Here is a 16,943-nt window from a genome sequence, read left to right as displayed (position 1 = left end):
TTGAGTGTTTTTATTTGCAGGAAACTATATAAAATAAACTTTATCTTCATATTTTACAAATAAAATATGAAAACTTAGAGTCTCAATATAATTCAGCAGTTAATATAGACTTCAGAGTTAGAGTTTTGTTAAAAATTGCGGATTATACTCAAAAACGGGAAAGTGGGTTTTGTCTCAAAAACGCGACAACGATTCAAATTCAGGATATGTTCGAAAATGTAAAACCTGACATTTTCTTGAAAACGGTCAAGGGTTTTGATATAAAAAGAACTCCTTTTAAAATTTTAATTTAAGAAAATAGTTTGAAAATCGGAATTGCTGTCCTTGTCATGTTTAATAAAATGTTGGTTATAGTTTTTACTATCGACTTTTACTCTCAATATGGGCCAGGATCCTAAAACCCGAGTCTTTAAATTTGTGCCCATTTCTAACTTCCAATGTTATAAAATGAAAATGAACATGAAACACAATACTTGTGCAATGTGCAGTGTACTGTACATAGACCAATTTTACGAAAGAAATTGACTTTAAAGCTTGTAAAACTTAAAGCTTTAGATAAACATCTAATAAATTTTAGATTGCTTTAATGTGGCCTTCTGCAGTAAAAAACTAGGATACATTTTACTCTGAAAATACTCCCTCCCCCTCAGTAATTCTTCATAGATAATTTGTTCAAATTTTTAACCAAGAAATATAGAGAAAGGGAAAACTTTTTGAGGCTAACTTTTACCCCCCCCCCCCCCTCCGGAAAATTACGAAGATGAACACTTAAGCTGTACAGTACTGTACAGTGTACAATATGCACTGTAAACAAATAACACTAAATAAGATTTGAACTTATTAACTCGTGTAATCAGCGTAGTCTCCCCTGAAATATAAAATTTGTTATTTCTGTCATTTATATTTCTAAAAAATTCAGGGTATTTTTCGGTGAATTGGGGAAAAAATATGAATTTTAGAAGGAAATGAATAAATTTTTAGACAAATTTTTTTGAAACCCCCCCCCCCCATCAATCAAAAAAATCATGATGTCACCCCTGTGTTTCTTTCTAGGACAAATAATAAAATACACCATTTTAATAATAATCTAATAATTCCAATCGTCAAATTAAAAAGTTTTAGGTTGCTATGGGAATGTTCTTAGCTTGGTTTTAAATTTCTAAAATGAGTAAGAATGTTCAGTTTTCAAGCAAAGTTTATAAGTTATTATTTTAAATAATTTGTTTACCTCAAACTTTGGTCATGAGCTTTACTTCTGTCTAGGTCGCATTTATTACAGGATTCCTTCTTGGCGAAGTTTATATTACCACATCTAAATCAAATAAAAACAAATCAAAATATGCAACAAAAAGATCCTGAAATAAAAAAAGGTACTGAATTGGTTGAAACATTTCCAATTTTAAATTATAATTTCTCGACGCCGCCTGTAAATATTTTTCTATCAGTCTTTATTTTGTTTAGATTTTTCCTCTTAAAGTGTGCAAATACTATTCACATTGATTTAAATTTGAATTTAAAGGAAATCCATTATCATCAAAAATTAAATTGCTAGAGCTTAATATTGGTTTATTTAAAGATATCTTTCCAAAAAATAGAATTTCCCATTGTTTAATGATTGAAAGACACCGAGTGTAAGAAATGGATCAAATCGTGGTTTGGAACTAATCTCCTCTGAAATGATAAGACGACATTTCATTTGGTGACTTACCTCCAGCAATCCCAGTCCGTATCGGAGAACTTGTCGGCCTCTTTAACTGGAGGGACCTTGTACTCACTGAAGGCAGGTTTAATCAGGTTACACAGAGTATCATTCTTTCGGGAACCATTGCATCGCTCCCTAGATAATTTTAATTTTGTAAATTTATCAATATTTCGGAAATGCGTTTAACTATGTGCGCTGGTTAAAAGATGGAGTAAATATACCTGTAGGAGAAATTGATATTGTAGCAACGTGGACATTCCCAGTCCCCAGGACGAGGTTCAGGAGCCCCTGGACGCCGTGTCCGTCGTGACATCCCACCCGCGGGTCTATCTTGTCCTCCTCGACCTCCACGGCCCATCATTCCACCCATTCGGGGCCCCATTCCTCCATGCATAGGACCAACTGGACCATACTGGCTGGGGGGCATTGAAACCATCGGAGGCATTGGTCCTGCGTTGGCAGGTCGCATTGCTTTACATACATTGCATTCAGTTCGGCGACCGTAATTCAGATTTCCACAATCAGTACAATTCCACTCCCCGCCTCCCCGCCGAATAAATTCAGGCTTCTTCGTCACCTAAACAAAAATTCAAGTTTTTTTATTATCAAAAAGCAAATTAAAAAAAATGTCATCGAACTTAACTGTATATATATTTTGCTTGTCTGTTTGTCTGTTTTTGTTTGTTTGTTTGTAACCGATAAACGTCAAAACGGACAAAATTTGTTGGGTGACCTCACATGTTCCGGGCCGGGGAAGGTTTATAGATGGTTAGAATTTTTAAAAAAATTATAATTTTCAAAATCCACAAAAAAATCGATAAAAGAGCAACAATTAAAAGTTAAAATCGAAGATAAGCGTGCTCAGAAAGCCTAGTTTCTGATATTAATTTACAACTCAATAAAAGACAATAAAATGTATACAATTTTATCGTCTTTCGAGTGCCGATCCATGCACGGTTTAATCCATTACATTCAATATTCATCAACTTTCCCTAATATGATTTTTCTAATAATTTATTGTATGACTTAATCGGCAAAAATTCATGTAAACCACTAAAAAGTTATCTTCAGGGAGGAACATTCTTAACAAAATCGGGCAGAGCTGAATTACCTTACAGGATTCATTTCGACCGTTACACTTCTCTCTCTTCGCCCAGTTCAGGTTTCCGCATTCGGGACAATCCCATTCTCCGAGCTCTTTAGGAACCAGCATATTTATCTTGTATGGACCATCAGCCCTAAATAAAGAAATATTTTATTATTTTTTACTTATCAATCTTGTATGGACCATCAGCTATAATATACATACATAGTATTCCCAATTAATGAACTTAAATTCATTAATGAGTATTTCATTTTCCGTAAGATATTTTTTAATCTCCATTTATAGAGAGCATGTCCTATACGTATAAGCTTTGTTAAAGGAGAAATTATGACATTTTTCCTTTTCTTCTTTCTCAAAATTGAATATTTTAAAATGCGGTTTTCTGCAACAGTGATTTGAAGGGGTTCTTGCAAGAAAAACCATGCAGTAGAGTGGGAGATATTTTTTATATAAATGATCAAATAAAGGTTTAAAGGATTGAGAACGGTACTTGCCCCTTTTTTATGGAGAGTCTTTTTAAATTACGACGACAGTCCCTTTAACAAAGATTTGTACCTGTTCATTCCACCAGGACCGTGACCTCCTCTCATCTTCCCACCTCCAGAACCTACAGTATTATCAAAGTTCCCGAAGTTCGGAAATCCCATTCCTCCTCCTCCTCCCATATTATTCCAACCTCCTGCCATCCCATACCCCGCCTCATTGCTCCCATAACCACCTCCCATACCTCCTCCAACAGGAAAGTTACCATAATTCACATTTCCCCAGTTTCCAGCGTTAGAACCTCCGAAAGAAGCCCCGTTGGATCCTCCGAAAGAACCCCCGTTGGAACCTCCGAAAGAGCTTCCGTTAGAACCTCCGAAAGCGCCTCCCATTTGAGAGCCTGGCATCTGTGATGTTGGTGCCCCTGTCCCAGAGTTGCTTCCAACTCCTCCTGCTGTGGAATTACCAGCTCCTCCCGTTAACAACTCCAGCTTCATCTGCATTGCTCGCATAGAAGTCATCATCTCCTGATAGAAAGAAAATGTTCAGTTGGTTCATCCCTTGTAAATTCCTGTATACGCCCCTGCTTAGTAGTTTTTTAAATTTTCATGTTAATTGCACTTTAAAAAAGGTTTCAGCAGTTAATATTTTTAAATAATATTTCAATAGAAAATAACCTCTTTAACATGATTTATACAATATATATTATATCTGCCGTAAATTACTAACAGAAGAAAAGCACAAAACTTCTAATGCAGATGCATTATGTTAACCACCGTAACTTCTATTACAAACTCATTAGGGGTCCTTGGAGTAATATAAAAACTATTTTTGTTTATGTTATACATTTAGAAAAATGTACAGACACAGAATTTCTTCTATACATCTTATGACTTCAACCATCGCATAAAACTCAAATTGTAAAAGTTTGTTTGCTCAAAAAATGCGGGGGAAAATTTAATCCTACACACCTCATTGATCCGTCTTTGCTCCTGAAGCAAAGCATTCACTTCTGCCGACATTTTAAAGCTAAAAATAATTCTGAAAATAATTTTTTATTTTTTTTTTGGTTTCAAAAATGTCTCATTCATGTATTTGAAACAATGGTATGTGTTATCAGTTTATCACAAGAAGAAAAGTCAGTTTATGGGATTGACTTTTTTTAATGGAAGTTTATGTTTCTTGAGATCAATCTTGATCCTCTGCAGAATAAAGCGACGCATTGCGTCGTTTCAGCTTTTTAACCGGAGGATCGTCAGGCCGCGTTCTTGGAGGATCAGGTTTAGTAAAATCCGCGGATTTTTCAGAATCCGTCTCATTGGGATTCTTATCTAAAAAAAGGTTTATTTTCAAAAAAGGTTAAAAAAATTTACATTTTCAGGAATTTAACAGTATTTTTTCTAAGTTGGGTTTTACAAAAAAATTTTTTTTCGTCATTTACAGAGTGAAGGAAATAGATAAAGGGCAAGACTTATATGACGATCTGATTTAATTTGATCCATTACTTAGCCTTTATTGAAATACTTTCTTTGGCAGAAAAAAGTTTCTGTTGCATGGAGCAAACGAATGACAGAAAAATAAAATTTCACAAATTTCGCCCTTAAATGTTTTATTCTTTGTGTGTAACCCTTTAAATTTTGGCACATCTACAAAGAACAGTTTTAACATATTTATATTCATAAAAATAAAAAGCATTTCTGTGATGAAAGTAATTATCATGTAGTCAAAGTTTATCAACAAAAGATACGACTTTGGAGACGACATTTACAGGTCTTTAACTTACATTCTTATTCATAAAATCTGGTCCAAAACCGTTAAAGAAAAAGAGTTTTAAATTGTAATTATTTAAATCTCACTATTTGTGGCTAACCCTGTATTTCCCTATCTAATTTAAGGTGTTCAGTACTTTCCCAAAGGCATTTTCCCGACGGCCTTCGAAGTGACAATTTCCCAAATGTGCACCTTCCCAAAGGTTAGGTTGATGAGCGGGTAAAATATAACTCTAATAATATAACTACAGAAAATTCAAAAACCAAAAAAAGTTATTTTTTTTGATCGAAAATAATTATGTTTTCGGTCAAAAAAAGTTATATTTGTGGTCGAAAAACCTTTTATTTCTTTTTGCTAAATAATGGTAATATTTTTAGTATATATATTTTTAGTTTATTTTAGGTGGCTATAATTGATTAGCGTTATATTTTCCCCGCCCATCGTTAGGTTAGGACCTCTAGGGTGCCAGAGGCTGCAATGAGGGCCGATCGCTGGGGGTAGGACAGACTTGGGAATTTTATGCTTGGGAAATTGCACATTTGGGAAATTGCCACTTGGGAAAATAAAATATCCTTAGGAAGTTGCCACTATGGAAAGTCCTTTGGGAAAGTACCTAACATCTAATCTAATCGTACCGATGAAGAATATGTTGTCCTGAGAAGTATCCAAGCTTGATTTATCAGAGGAATCCAGAACAGTTTCCAAACTTGATTTATCAGTAGAATCCAGAACAGCAACAAGATCGACATCATCATTGTCTAGCTGAGGGACTGGCAGGCTAAACAATGTTTCATCCATTAAAAAAAATTTATGCGATACGCGTTTTTGATTAAAAATAAGTTTAGAGAGTATTTCTTTTCTTTTAAACACACTGAAATAGAATTTTAAACAATTTAAACATTTTTAATATTCAAACAAAAGACATTCATGTATGTAATTAAAGTAATTTTAAATAATATATAATGGAAAAATTAAGGAAAATGTATTGATATATTCTTATAAATATTCATCTAAAAATCCCTCCCCTCCCACTTCTACTATCTCTTTATCCCCTAGTATAAAGAAACATATTCTAGGGTCTTGCAACAATAAATTTCAGAAAATAAACGAATTTTTAGGTATAAAGTTTCAAACAGTAGGAAACATTTGCCAGTCAAATTTGTCATCACCCTTATCCATCAACAATTAATTATTCTCCCCAAACCCCTCCCCAACCCCCAAATAAAAAAAAAATAGACCACACAATTTAGGGGTGTATATTTTTATTTTTTTATCCTTTTTACCCCTGCATCAATCAAAAATCATACCTGATCGGAGTTCTAGGAACTGAAGAATCACTAGTTTTCTCTTCTACTGTTTCAACAAGGACATCATCAACATCATCATCATCGATTTCTTCATCCTTAGAATTCAATCAGTTTTTTATACAGATGTCAGATGTAATATTCATTTAGGAAAAATCATTTTCTTGGGTTTTCTTAAAATAGAATAAAAATTTATTGAATTTATTTTTTGGCAAAATTATTAAAAAAGAATACAAGAAGTAACTTTATTTTCATAATTGTCATCACTTACTGTACATCCTTAGACTGCATTTTAGTTAAACTTTAGTAAAAATCATCCTTAGATTGCATTTCAGTTTAACTTCAGTAAAAATCATCCTTAGATTGCATTTCAGTTTAACTTCAGTAAAAATCGTCCTTAGATTGCATTTCAGTTAAACTTAAGTTAAAATCATCCTTAGGTTGCACTTCAGTTAAACTTCAGTAAAAATCATCCTTAGATTGCATTTCAGTTTAACTTCAGTAAAAGGCATCCTTAGATTGCAATTCAGTTAAACTTCAGTAAAAATCATCCTTAGATTGCATTTCAGTTTAACTTCAGTAAAAGGCATCCTTAGATTGCAATTCAGTTAAACTTCAGTAAAAATCATCCTTAGATTGCATTTCAGTTAAACTTCAGTAAAAATCATCCAAAGTTGCATTTCAGCTAAACTTCAGTAAAAATCTATCTTAGGTTACATTTCAGTAAAACTTCAGTAAAAATCATCCTGAGATTGCATTTCAGTTAAACTTCACCTTCGTTTGCACTTCAGTTAAACTTCAGTAAAAAGAAGTAACAATATTATCATCATTGTCATCACTTACTGTACATCCTTAGATTGCATTTCAGTTAAACTTCAGTAAAAATCATACTTAGATTGGCATTTCAGTTAAACTTCAGTAAAAATCATACTAAGATTGGCATTTCAGTTAAACTTCAGTAAAAATCATCCTTAGATCACATTTCAGTTAAACTTCAGTAATTTGCATTTTAGTTAAACTGAGATTTCTTTGTTTAGAAAATACATACATTTTCCCCGTAAAATCTATCAAAAAATACGCGGCAAATTGGGGAATCTAAGCATTTCTTTACCTCGTTAAGAGATATTTCGTCCGGGTTAAAGGTTGAATTCATGCTAAGGTTAGTTTCCTTCTCATTCACGTAGTTTCTCAGGTACATAGCAGGTACACCAGGCGTACACCTGGAAAGTATGTACACTGTACAGTTCAAACAAAATGACGGTCAAGCATCAGTTGATTTTTCCAGATCAAGGAAATAATCCAGATTTTTTTTACTCAATTCGTTTATTTTTAAACGGATTCTCTTTTTTTTAACTTAAAGGTACTGTAAGTTTAATTTCAACTGACCCCCAATGCTTAGATGGTAATGTCCGATTTACAACGGTACCCTTTAAAGCTTTATCTAATAAAGTATGAAATAGATATCCATGTTTTTGTTTCTTTAGACTGTTTTTTCATTTGCGGTTTCTCTGCAAAATTGACTTGCAAAGAGGGTCATTTAAAATTACTTTACAGTCCCTTTAAAAGTATTTCCTTCAGGGCCGGAGTTTCTTAAAAATAAATCTCCCCCCTCCTCACTTCAAAACCCAGTGATTCCATAGTAAGATTATTTTTTAATGGGAATTCATCGCTAGAAAATAGGAAAAATGTATATTTTGGACAACTTGTAAATGTTGGATATAAATTTGAAAAAAAAGGAAAAACCAACAGCTAGAGTATAAATTTTTATGTTTTCACTCAATCTCCAAAACTTATTCAATCAATATTATTTTTCACCTTTTAGGGGATCCTACAAGTAAAGCCATAGGATCAAGTATTCCAAGCTTCTTACATAACTCCGTTGTCTGTCTATTCACGGTCGCCTCAGGTTGTTTTACCTAAAAAATCTGTTTTATCTCATTTGTTTTAATTTTTAATTGCTAAAATAATACATACAAGCATATCAGCTCAAATCTAATGTAGCTATACACATGAGTTGTGAGTTGTAAAAAATTTTTGAAAAAAAAATAAAAACCGAAAAGTTTGTATATTTAATAATGAATTGGAGAAAAATAAAAAATTTGAAATCAAAAGGCAACTTTTAACTTTTTTAAAATTTTTATCCAAAAAGTTTATTTAATTTCCCCAAAAAATCTTTTATTTTACTTGAACATATTTAGGTAAACATAGAAACTTTAGAAACAAAAATGATTTTCGAAGAGTCGAGATGGGGAATGATTTTCAAGAAAATATACACACCTGAAAAATGATCAATATATTTACCTGCGACATATTAATCCTGGCCCCTGTCGGTTTGAAGGCAAGGGCAGACTGTTCAAAATTAAACGGTATCTCAAAGTCGTCTTTGAATAACTCTTTAATCTCGCGGATTTCTGCTTCTGTTGGTTGAAAGTCAAATCTTTCATTACTACCAGGACCAGGCGTATACCTAACAACCATAATGTAGTTTTTATTTGGATTAACATTAAACAAACCGGAAAACGATTGGTTTTCTTTTTTGGCATATATCTTCTCTTAGGCTTTCAACTGGACATCGTGTTAGGAAAGCAAATGTTTAGATTAAACAATTTTAAATCTTTGTTGAACCTTTTAAAAAGTGGAAACCCCTTGAAAGATTAAATAACGGACAAAGTTCTAGTCCATCCCTCCATGTGTAATGTGTAAAACTAATTTATTGTCTGCAAAAAAGTCAATGAAAAGAATCAGAGGCGTACTTAACGGGGGGAATGGGGACTTAGTCCCCCCTTCTAAATCAGTAAGATTTATGTTTACCAGGGGATTTTCAGGCCACGACGGGTGCTGCGGTGTAGAGATTACAAATTATGGAGCGCGCATGCCGCAAAACACGTTTGGGTGGATGTGATTACCAATTGAGGACTCCCCCCTTGTGCTGAGCCCCCTAGAAAAAAAAAGAAAAAAGTTCAAGCCCCCCCCCCCAGACAAATTCTTGAGTACGTTCCTGAGCAGAATTTACCTGGTTTTTCGTTCAACAGAGGTCAGATGATTTGTACTTTTAAGCACGGCGAGCCATGTTTTATCATATCTTAGAACAATTTCATCGTTTTCACCCACGGGTTCACCCAACTCTACTACTTGCAAGAACCGTCGCCTGAAATCAAAATTATGATGAAAGAATAAATTTAAAAATATTTAAACCGAAAACTAAACTTCCTCATATAATTGAAGTGTACTCTCAAGTTTTATTTAAAACTAAACTGTTAACTCAATTAGGGGGGGGGGGGTAATGATTTTTGATGGTTTGGGGAAAAAAATTAAAATGGGAAATCAAAAGGCAACTTTTATCATTATTTTTTAGATTTTTTTCACCGAAAATTCTTCATCGATTTTCTCCTAAAAATCATTTATTTTCACAAATTAAGCGAATAAAATCATAAAAAAAAACATTTATGACTTCTTCGGGAAAAAAACTATTTTTAGTGATTTTAGAAAAGTGATTTTTCTAGTTAGTTTCACGAAAATGAAACTAGGTATAAATAAGAGATTGCATTTTGGAACTTTGAAAATTTCATAAGTTTATTTGCTCNTGATCCCCAAAACATGTACTCACCCAGGGAGGCATTTATCCAGAGCTAGAAATTTGGTTGCTGAACCGTCTTCGTGCTCAACTAAAATATAGAAAAACTAAATTAATATATTTCACATTTCGAAATACATTTTTGGGGAAAAACACTTTTAGTCTGTGTGAGTGAAAGCGTAATTTTTAGTGATTTGACCCTCCATTCAAAGGTGGCAATGCCAATTAACATCATCAGTACCCTTGCAAGCTTTGTCTGATCAAGTATGAATTTGATTTAAATGTTCATAAGTTTGAAAACTATATATTTTCAAATGTGGTTTCTCTACTGCAGGAAAACATAGAAACCTAGGTAAAAAAGTCAATATTTTCAACATTATTGACTAGATTGTTTCAAGGGTACCATTGCGAATCGGACATTGTTATCTTTTCATGGATCGTCTTATACAGTCCCTTTAAGGGACGAATTTCATATTTATCCTAAGTGCTCTAGTTTTTGGAATCTAGTTACTAGGGCTACTTGTACGAAGGTATCTTGAGCTCCAAGGGGGAACAAGTTGACAATTAAAATGTTTCTCCGAGAAATGGTTTAAAAAGGAAAAATTAACCAGTAAAAGGCTCCTCCCCCCTCACCCATCATTAATACGTCCTTTTTTCTTGGTTTGGAATTTACCAATTATAAATAAAAAATCCTATAATTTATAAAATATCCATCTCTCACTCTTTGAAAGTTTATTTTTTTCAATTTTTTCGCTTCTCCGTAACTGACGAAAGATTTTTGCTTCGGAAACAATGGAGGAAATTGTAAGATATAAAATACTTGTCAGGTTAGAAAAACGCAACTATTCTCCACTCTAATAATAATATTTAGAAATATATGTTTACAGGGTACCGTTGTGAATCGGACATACCTTTTGAAATTACCAGACCAGTCCCTTAAAAATTCCCTGAATTACCTAACGCTGCGAATTTACAATGCAGATGTGCAGAGAACCAGTATTCGGGTTTAAGAACATCAAGGACTTCCTGAACAGGAAACATTTGTCAGGATTAAACCTTCTCTGATCTCTAAAATAACCCCCCTCAATTGGATGGGATTGATATTGAAAAGCACAACTTTAACAAACTTAATTTTAAATTCAATAAATTTCTCAAATTATTAAACCAACAAATAAATGTAAAAACACAATCGAAAAGTTATAAAGAATCAAATGGAAAAAATTTATAATTCAAGATCAATGCTTGATCAGGATATTTTAATGATCTGCAGATTAATTTATTCTTTTATTCGATTGCCCGCATGGTAATAGTACCAGTCAGGAGTTGAAGGGAGCTCTGAACCTCCTACTTTCCCACGGATGATATCGGGATCTGTGGATCGGGATGATATCGGGATCTGTGGATCGGGATGATATCGGGTTTATGATTATCCAACACAAAAGTTTCCAGATAAAATATTTATTCAAGATATAATTAACTAATTGATCTTTAATTGTTCAAATGTAAGAAGACAAATCAATCTTTAAGACAGGGTCGACTTCGAAGTGTCGCAACGCCTTGGGCTTATATTTTACCGCTCTAACTCACTTATGCTTTTCTGTAGCCCTTTATATGCACATTTTAGCACTATAATGCATTTGTTGTTAGCTTTAGTTTTTAAGAAGTAATTGGCAAAATTCTGAAAGATATTTGCTTGAGAGCTTGAGACCTTTAAATGACCGTGACCAATCTAGGGGAGAAATCTGCCAATTAGAGATACAATTATACAATTTATCACCTTGGTGGGTGGAGAACCGAGTTTATCCTGTTCTATTTCATCTTTGAAATGTTTTTTAAATCTCATCAGCTGGTCAGTATTCCCGTAGTTAGTCACAGATCTAAATTCATAATTGAGAAAATTAAATGTAATTTCCTCCCTCTCCTCCATTTCCTCCCTCCTTCTTTTTTTCCTTTTCTAACTTTTCCTAAGAGACGTTGTTCAACTAAGTCACCGTGGTTCAACTCAATAGATCTGTTAGCTGGAATCGTATTCGGTTTAAATTTTTTACAGCCAAAATTTTTTTTTTGAAGTTTGTGCAACACCTTTTCAACGTAGTGCTGATCTAGATTAAAAATACTCTTCGTCGCAAATCGAGGAAAATGTCTTAAAGATATTCTTGTTTTATTTCAAATAGAATCCAATGATGGCATATTAAAAGATTAAAACAAATTTCGCCTGAAATCATTGTTTAACTGAGAAGTGCACTTTCATTAGTTTGAAAATTTAAATCAAGAAATTGACGATAATGGATAAAATAATCTGGGAACTTTACATCATCCTATAATCAATATCCAAAACTTTTAATTTACAGCGTTCAAGTTCTTAATCCATAAAGCACAGCTGACAAATGCTTTCGCATTCTCGCGTCAGTCGAAAGCCGATTGTTTGGGCATCTGACCTACCTTTACAGATATCCAACAGGAGTTCACTCAATTCTTCAAAATGAATTAACATTTCAATCGTTCCGACCTTTGATCAAATTACCTGGGCCAATCATGACTAAGCATAATGTGAGGTGGATTAGAGGCTAACTGCTTTAACCTTAACAATTAAAGAGAAGGTTAATTCAATTAAAAAGCTCAGCAAATACCATTTCCTCCACTATACAATTAACTAAATATTTAGTTTTGTTTTCAGTTGTTAATAGGTTCAGTCCCCCCCCTACCCCGCCCCCCTCCTTGGTCATATAATAATACCTTAAAGAAGTACTAGGAAATCAGACCCCACCCCACCCACAACATATAAACAAACACAGACCTAGTTTATGGGTCAATTAAAATCTTAAATATTTATTTTCTAACCTTGAAAAAATGAGAAAAATCATAAAAAAAAGATTAAAAATCAAGATATATATGCTGCACGGAGACCGATACATTTTTTAATGGTTTCATTTATTAAATCGCATGCGGGAAAATCAACAAATTTATCATTAAATTTAAGAATAAAATGAATCATTTAAAAAAAAAAATTTCCTCATGTTCCCAAATCTTCAAAGATCATTTCCCCGCCCCCAAGGGGGAGGGGGTAGTTCTGAAAAATATACACCCCTGATGCTAATGTAAATTATGGACACCTGAAAACGTCAACATTACGTATATGGTAGCAGGATCGCATGGTGTTATCGTCGTATGGTGGTTTTTCAAAATGTCCGAAAAGATAATCAAATCCCTGAAATAGAAATACATTATTATGAATTTTTTTTTAGGATTTTCTTATAAATAAACTTTTTTACTTTTATTATTTTTAGTCCCTAAAATCATTTAATTTTCGCAATTTAGCGAATAAACCCCTATACAAAACAATTTCTGCAAGTAAAAATAATTTTCAAAAGAGGGGGAAATTACTTTTCAATAAAATATACACCCCTGATTCGTACACAACGGTCCCGGAATGTTTTCTCCATTACCTTGTATATCCCGGACAAGCCTCCATTACCATGAATATCCCGGTCATGACTCCTCTACCTTCTTTATCTCAGCCATGCCTCCATTACCATGTATATCCCGGACATGCCACCATTACCATGTTTATACCAGACATGCCTCCATTACCTCGTATATCCCGGACATGCCTCCATTACCTCGTATATCCCGGACATGCCTCCATTACCTTGTATATCCCGGACATGACTACTTTACCTTCTATATCCCGGACATGTCTCCATTACCTTATATATCCCGGACATGACTCCATTACCTTGTATATCCCGGACATGCCTCCATTACTTTGTATATCCCGGACATGACTACATTACCTTGTATATTCCGGACATGCCTCCAATTCTAACTCCATTAACGTTAATGACTCCAGCATATCCCAGATAATATATATTGGGGGCAACCCAGCCACCGTAGGCCAACTCCTGGAAAAAAACTCATTAACAAAAAAAACTTTTAAACTAAACTTTAAAAAATTGTTACGGCTAAATAACCCAATTCTGCATTAATCAAAAATGAAAAATTTATAAGTCAATCAATTAATCCGTCATTAAAACCAATAATTCCAAAAACAATATATCACCAATATAGCAATCAGTGGCTCATAAAAATCAGTAAAAGAACAAAAATCAATCGTTCAACCAATAAATTAATAAATAAATCAATTAGTAAACCAATCAGGTAACAAGTAAGTCAATCAATCAGGTAATCAGTTAGTCAATCAGTCAATTAACTATTTATCAATTACTCATTAATCAACCAATAAACCAATTAATCAACCAATCAATTAAACACAAAACCAACCTATAAATCAATAAATCAATCAATCAGTCCATCCTAAAATAAAAATCAAGAAACAAATAAATCAATCAATGAATGAACCTGAAGATAGTTTGAAGCCTCGTGGTTGCCTCCAATGAACACTGTTAAAACCGGAGCTAGCTTCTCCCCAGAGTAATAACGATAGAAAGAACACATATCCTATACAGTAGTTTAGTACATATCCTGTACAGTAGTTTAGTACATATCCTGTACAGTATTTTAGTACATATCCTGTCCAGTAGTTTAGTACATATCCTGTACAGTAGTTTAGTACATATCCTGTCCAATAGTTTAGTACATATCCTGTACAGTAGTTCAGTACATATCCTGTACAGTATTTTAGTACATATCCTGGAAAGCAGTTTAGTACATATCCTATAAAGCAGCTTATTACATATCCTGGACAGTAGCTTTGTACATATAATGTACAGTAATTTAGTTCATATAATGTTCCGTAATTCAGAAGATATCATGTACAGTAGTTTATACATATCCTGTTCAGAAGTTTAGTAGATATCCTGGACGACCTGGACAGTAGTTCAGTACATATCCTGTACAGTAGTTCAGTAGATACCCTATACAGTAGTTCAACTTCAGTAAAAATTTGCTAGAATATTTTTAGATTATGTTGAATATTAACTATCAGTAAATCCCTAAATTGATACAACAAATGGAAACCTAATCGCACAATTAATCAATCAAACTCTCAGTTAATAAATCAAACTCTCAATTGATCCAAAAGTTGCCTAAATTGATAAATGAATCAATGAATCAGACAATGGATCAATCAATTACTAGATATGTACCTTGTATTTGTCGGGGCATGCCATACATTTTAGATCCGTCAGGTTTCTCGTGGATTGAAAGTCTCCACAGCAGAGCAACAAGTCAATCTTAAATATGAAAACATAAAAACAGACATGTTTCCAAAATTCATGAAGACTTGCATCAGCTCATCAGGTAGAAAAATAAAAGTTAAATATTTTGCAATTTCTAGGTCAGCTGAAAAAAAACCAAGAATTTAGTCTGTAACAAAAAATGTATTTCTTGCCTGGCAAAATCAGCAATTACGGGATATCCGTTCAAAATTTGCCAACTGATAATTTGACGATTGTAAAAACAAGAACGTAAAAGTTTAGTAACAAGAAAAGTTGGCAGTGTATAATTGTATCAAATCATGTTGTTTTGTTAGCAAACTCCACCCCCCAAACTAGGAAATGAATAGGGTGTTTGCGCGCAGACTTGCGAACATTGAGAAGAAAAAAATTCTATAATTGCGCCTCCTATCATTGCAATTTTATAAAAATGATTTAAAATGTTTTTGTACATGAATATTTCTAACTAATTGTTTATAATTTTGTTTTAAGGGACTGTTATCTTGATTTCAAGTGACCCAACTGACCCTCCTCAAGTGACCCAAATGACCCTCCTCAAGTGACCCAACTGACCCTCATGCTAAGTTTGAAATGCCTGATTCACAACAAGCGTTGTCTGATCAAATATGAATTAAATTTAAATGTTTATAATTTTAATTGGTGATTACTTTCAACTGAAGTTTCTAATCAAAAGTGCCTCGCGCATTTCTACTACAGTAAAACATATAGGAAATATTAGAATTAAACACTTTAGAGCGACATTCTCTACCACATTATTGATCAGATAAAGGTTCCATCTTTGCACGGAAGGTCATTAAACATTACGCGTACAGTCCCTTTCAGAAAATTTGAAAATCTGATGAAACTAGAAATCAGTTGGTTGGGCATGAACTGGATTCCTTTGTAAAAAGTATTAATACTAAGAATTTTAATACTTCTTTAACAGCACAGTATTTAATCCAGATATTAGCTAGGATTGCCAATTGAAAATCTCTCACAATACTGATTTATAAATGTATTGTATAGATATAACAAGAAATTTTCTTTAATTGAAAGATTTTGGCAAAAATTTCAGAAAATAGAGGCATAAATCACGTGTTTTGAACATGTATTCAATAAATCGAATATGTCTGGAGATACTAATGGAAACCCAAGACTACAAATAAGGGCGTATACAGTAATTAGAAAATGTTAGGAGGGGGGGGGGGGGCTTAACCTTCTTAATATTTTTTAGAGTGGTCCTTCCACCGTTGTGGCTTTATACCCCAGGGAACCTTTTAGTTTTAGCGCATCCAGAAAGGTAGGGGTCTAAGCTCGCATAGCCCCCCCCCCCACCTCCCATTTGTGTACATCCCTGACTATCAAGTGACTCGAGAAGAGATACTTAGGATATTTAAAAATAAACCCTGTCCGTCAAAATGTAGGTTACTACCTTGAGATTATTTGTGATTAAATAGCACAACAATTTGCATTTGTTGAAATTGTTGTTGCAAACTCCAACTCCAACCCTTATCCCTAATCCTAAGGCATTGTCCCAAATTTCTCCTAACCGCAGTTGCGGACGTCTTGAATTTTTACCTTGTATCCCTGTTTAGTCTCTAGTTCCTGGAGTGTTGAATATATTTTATCCAATTCTACCTTGTATCCCTGTTTAGTCTCTAGTTCCTGGAGTGTTGAATCTATTTTATCCAATTCTACCTTGTATCCCTGTTTAGTCTCTAGTTCCTGGACGGTTGAATATATTTTATCCAATTCTCCGTGAGTGCATCCCTCCACTGCAATCCTCATGTTTAACACTGGTGTTAGTGTTGCATCTGAAACCAACATGTAG

General features: G+C 33.6%; 2 protein-coding genes across 2 annotated transcripts; both read right to left on the bottom strand.

The window, feature by feature from the left end:
* Positions 1-759: 759 nt before the first annotated feature.
* Positions 760-4,330, bottom strand: LOC111715121 (ranBP2-type zinc finger protein At1g67325). The gene is made up of 7 exons (XM_023490388.1): positions 4,262-4,330; positions 3,363-3,817; positions 2,814-2,940; positions 1,924-2,279; positions 1,709-1,837; positions 1,229-1,312; positions 760-868 (listed from the first exon to the last, which is right to left on the bottom strand). The coding sequence occupies exons 1-7, from the start codon at positions 4,310-4,312 to the stop codon at positions 841-843; spliced, it is 1,230 nt and encodes a 409-aa protein (XP_023346156.1). The 5' UTR covers positions 4,313-4,330; the 3' UTR covers positions 760-840.
* Positions 4,330-16,928, bottom strand: LOC111715120 (lariat debranching enzyme). The gene is made up of 16 exons (XM_023490387.1): positions 16,811-16,928; positions 15,044-15,130; positions 14,298-14,396; positions 13,733-13,840; positions 13,052-13,146; positions 12,463-12,519; positions 11,716-11,815; positions 10,895-10,964; positions 9,972-10,029; positions 9,378-9,512; positions 8,666-8,831; positions 8,180-8,280; positions 7,476-7,584; positions 6,368-6,462; positions 5,696-5,838; positions 4,330-4,621 (listed from the first exon to the last, which is right to left on the bottom strand). The coding sequence occupies exons 1-16, from the start codon at positions 16,898-16,900 to the stop codon at positions 4,479-4,481; spliced, it is 1,656 nt and encodes a 551-aa protein (XP_023346155.1). The 5' UTR covers positions 16,901-16,928; the 3' UTR covers positions 4,330-4,478.
* Between the last annotated feature and the right edge of the window lie 15 nt (positions 16,929-16,943).

Source organism: Eurytemora carolleeae, unplaced genomic scaffold, assembly GCF_000591075.1.
Source record: "Eurytemora carolleeae unplaced genomic scaffold, Eaff_2.0 scaffold1250, whole genome shotgun sequence".
NCBI lineage: Eukaryota > Metazoa > Arthropoda > Copepoda > Calanoida > Temoridae > Eurytemora > Eurytemora carolleeae.
The sequence above is the reverse complement of the archived record's forward strand: the minus strand, read 5'-3'. Positions and strand labels throughout refer to the sequence as shown.

Bases quoted from the DNA above. Each gene is read 5' to 3' on its own strand.
- LOC111715121 (XM_023490388.1), bottom strand. From the start codon at position 4,312: ATGTCGGCAGAAGTGAATGCTTTGCTTCAGGAGCAAAGACGGATCAAT. The intron at 3,818-4,261 runs GTGTGTAGGATT...TCTTTCTATCAG, and splicing joins AGCAAAGACGGATCAATGAG to GAGATGATGACTTCTATGCG. The intron at 2,280-2,813 runs GTAATTCAGCTC...ATTTTTGTTTAG, and splicing joins GTCGAAATGAATCCTGTAAG to GTGACGAAGAAGCCTGAATT.
- LOC111715120 (XM_023490387.1), bottom strand. From the start codon at position 16,900: ATGAGGATTGCAGTGGAGGGATGCACTCACGGAGAATTGGATAAAATA. The intron at 6,463-7,475 runs GTAAAGAAATGC...TTGAATTCTAAG, and splicing joins ACGAAATATCTCTTAACGAG to GATGAAGAAATCGATGATGA. The intron at 4,622-5,695 runs GTACGATTAGAT...ACCTTTTTTTAG, and splicing joins GGACAACATATTCTTCATCG to ATAAGAATCCCAATGAGACG.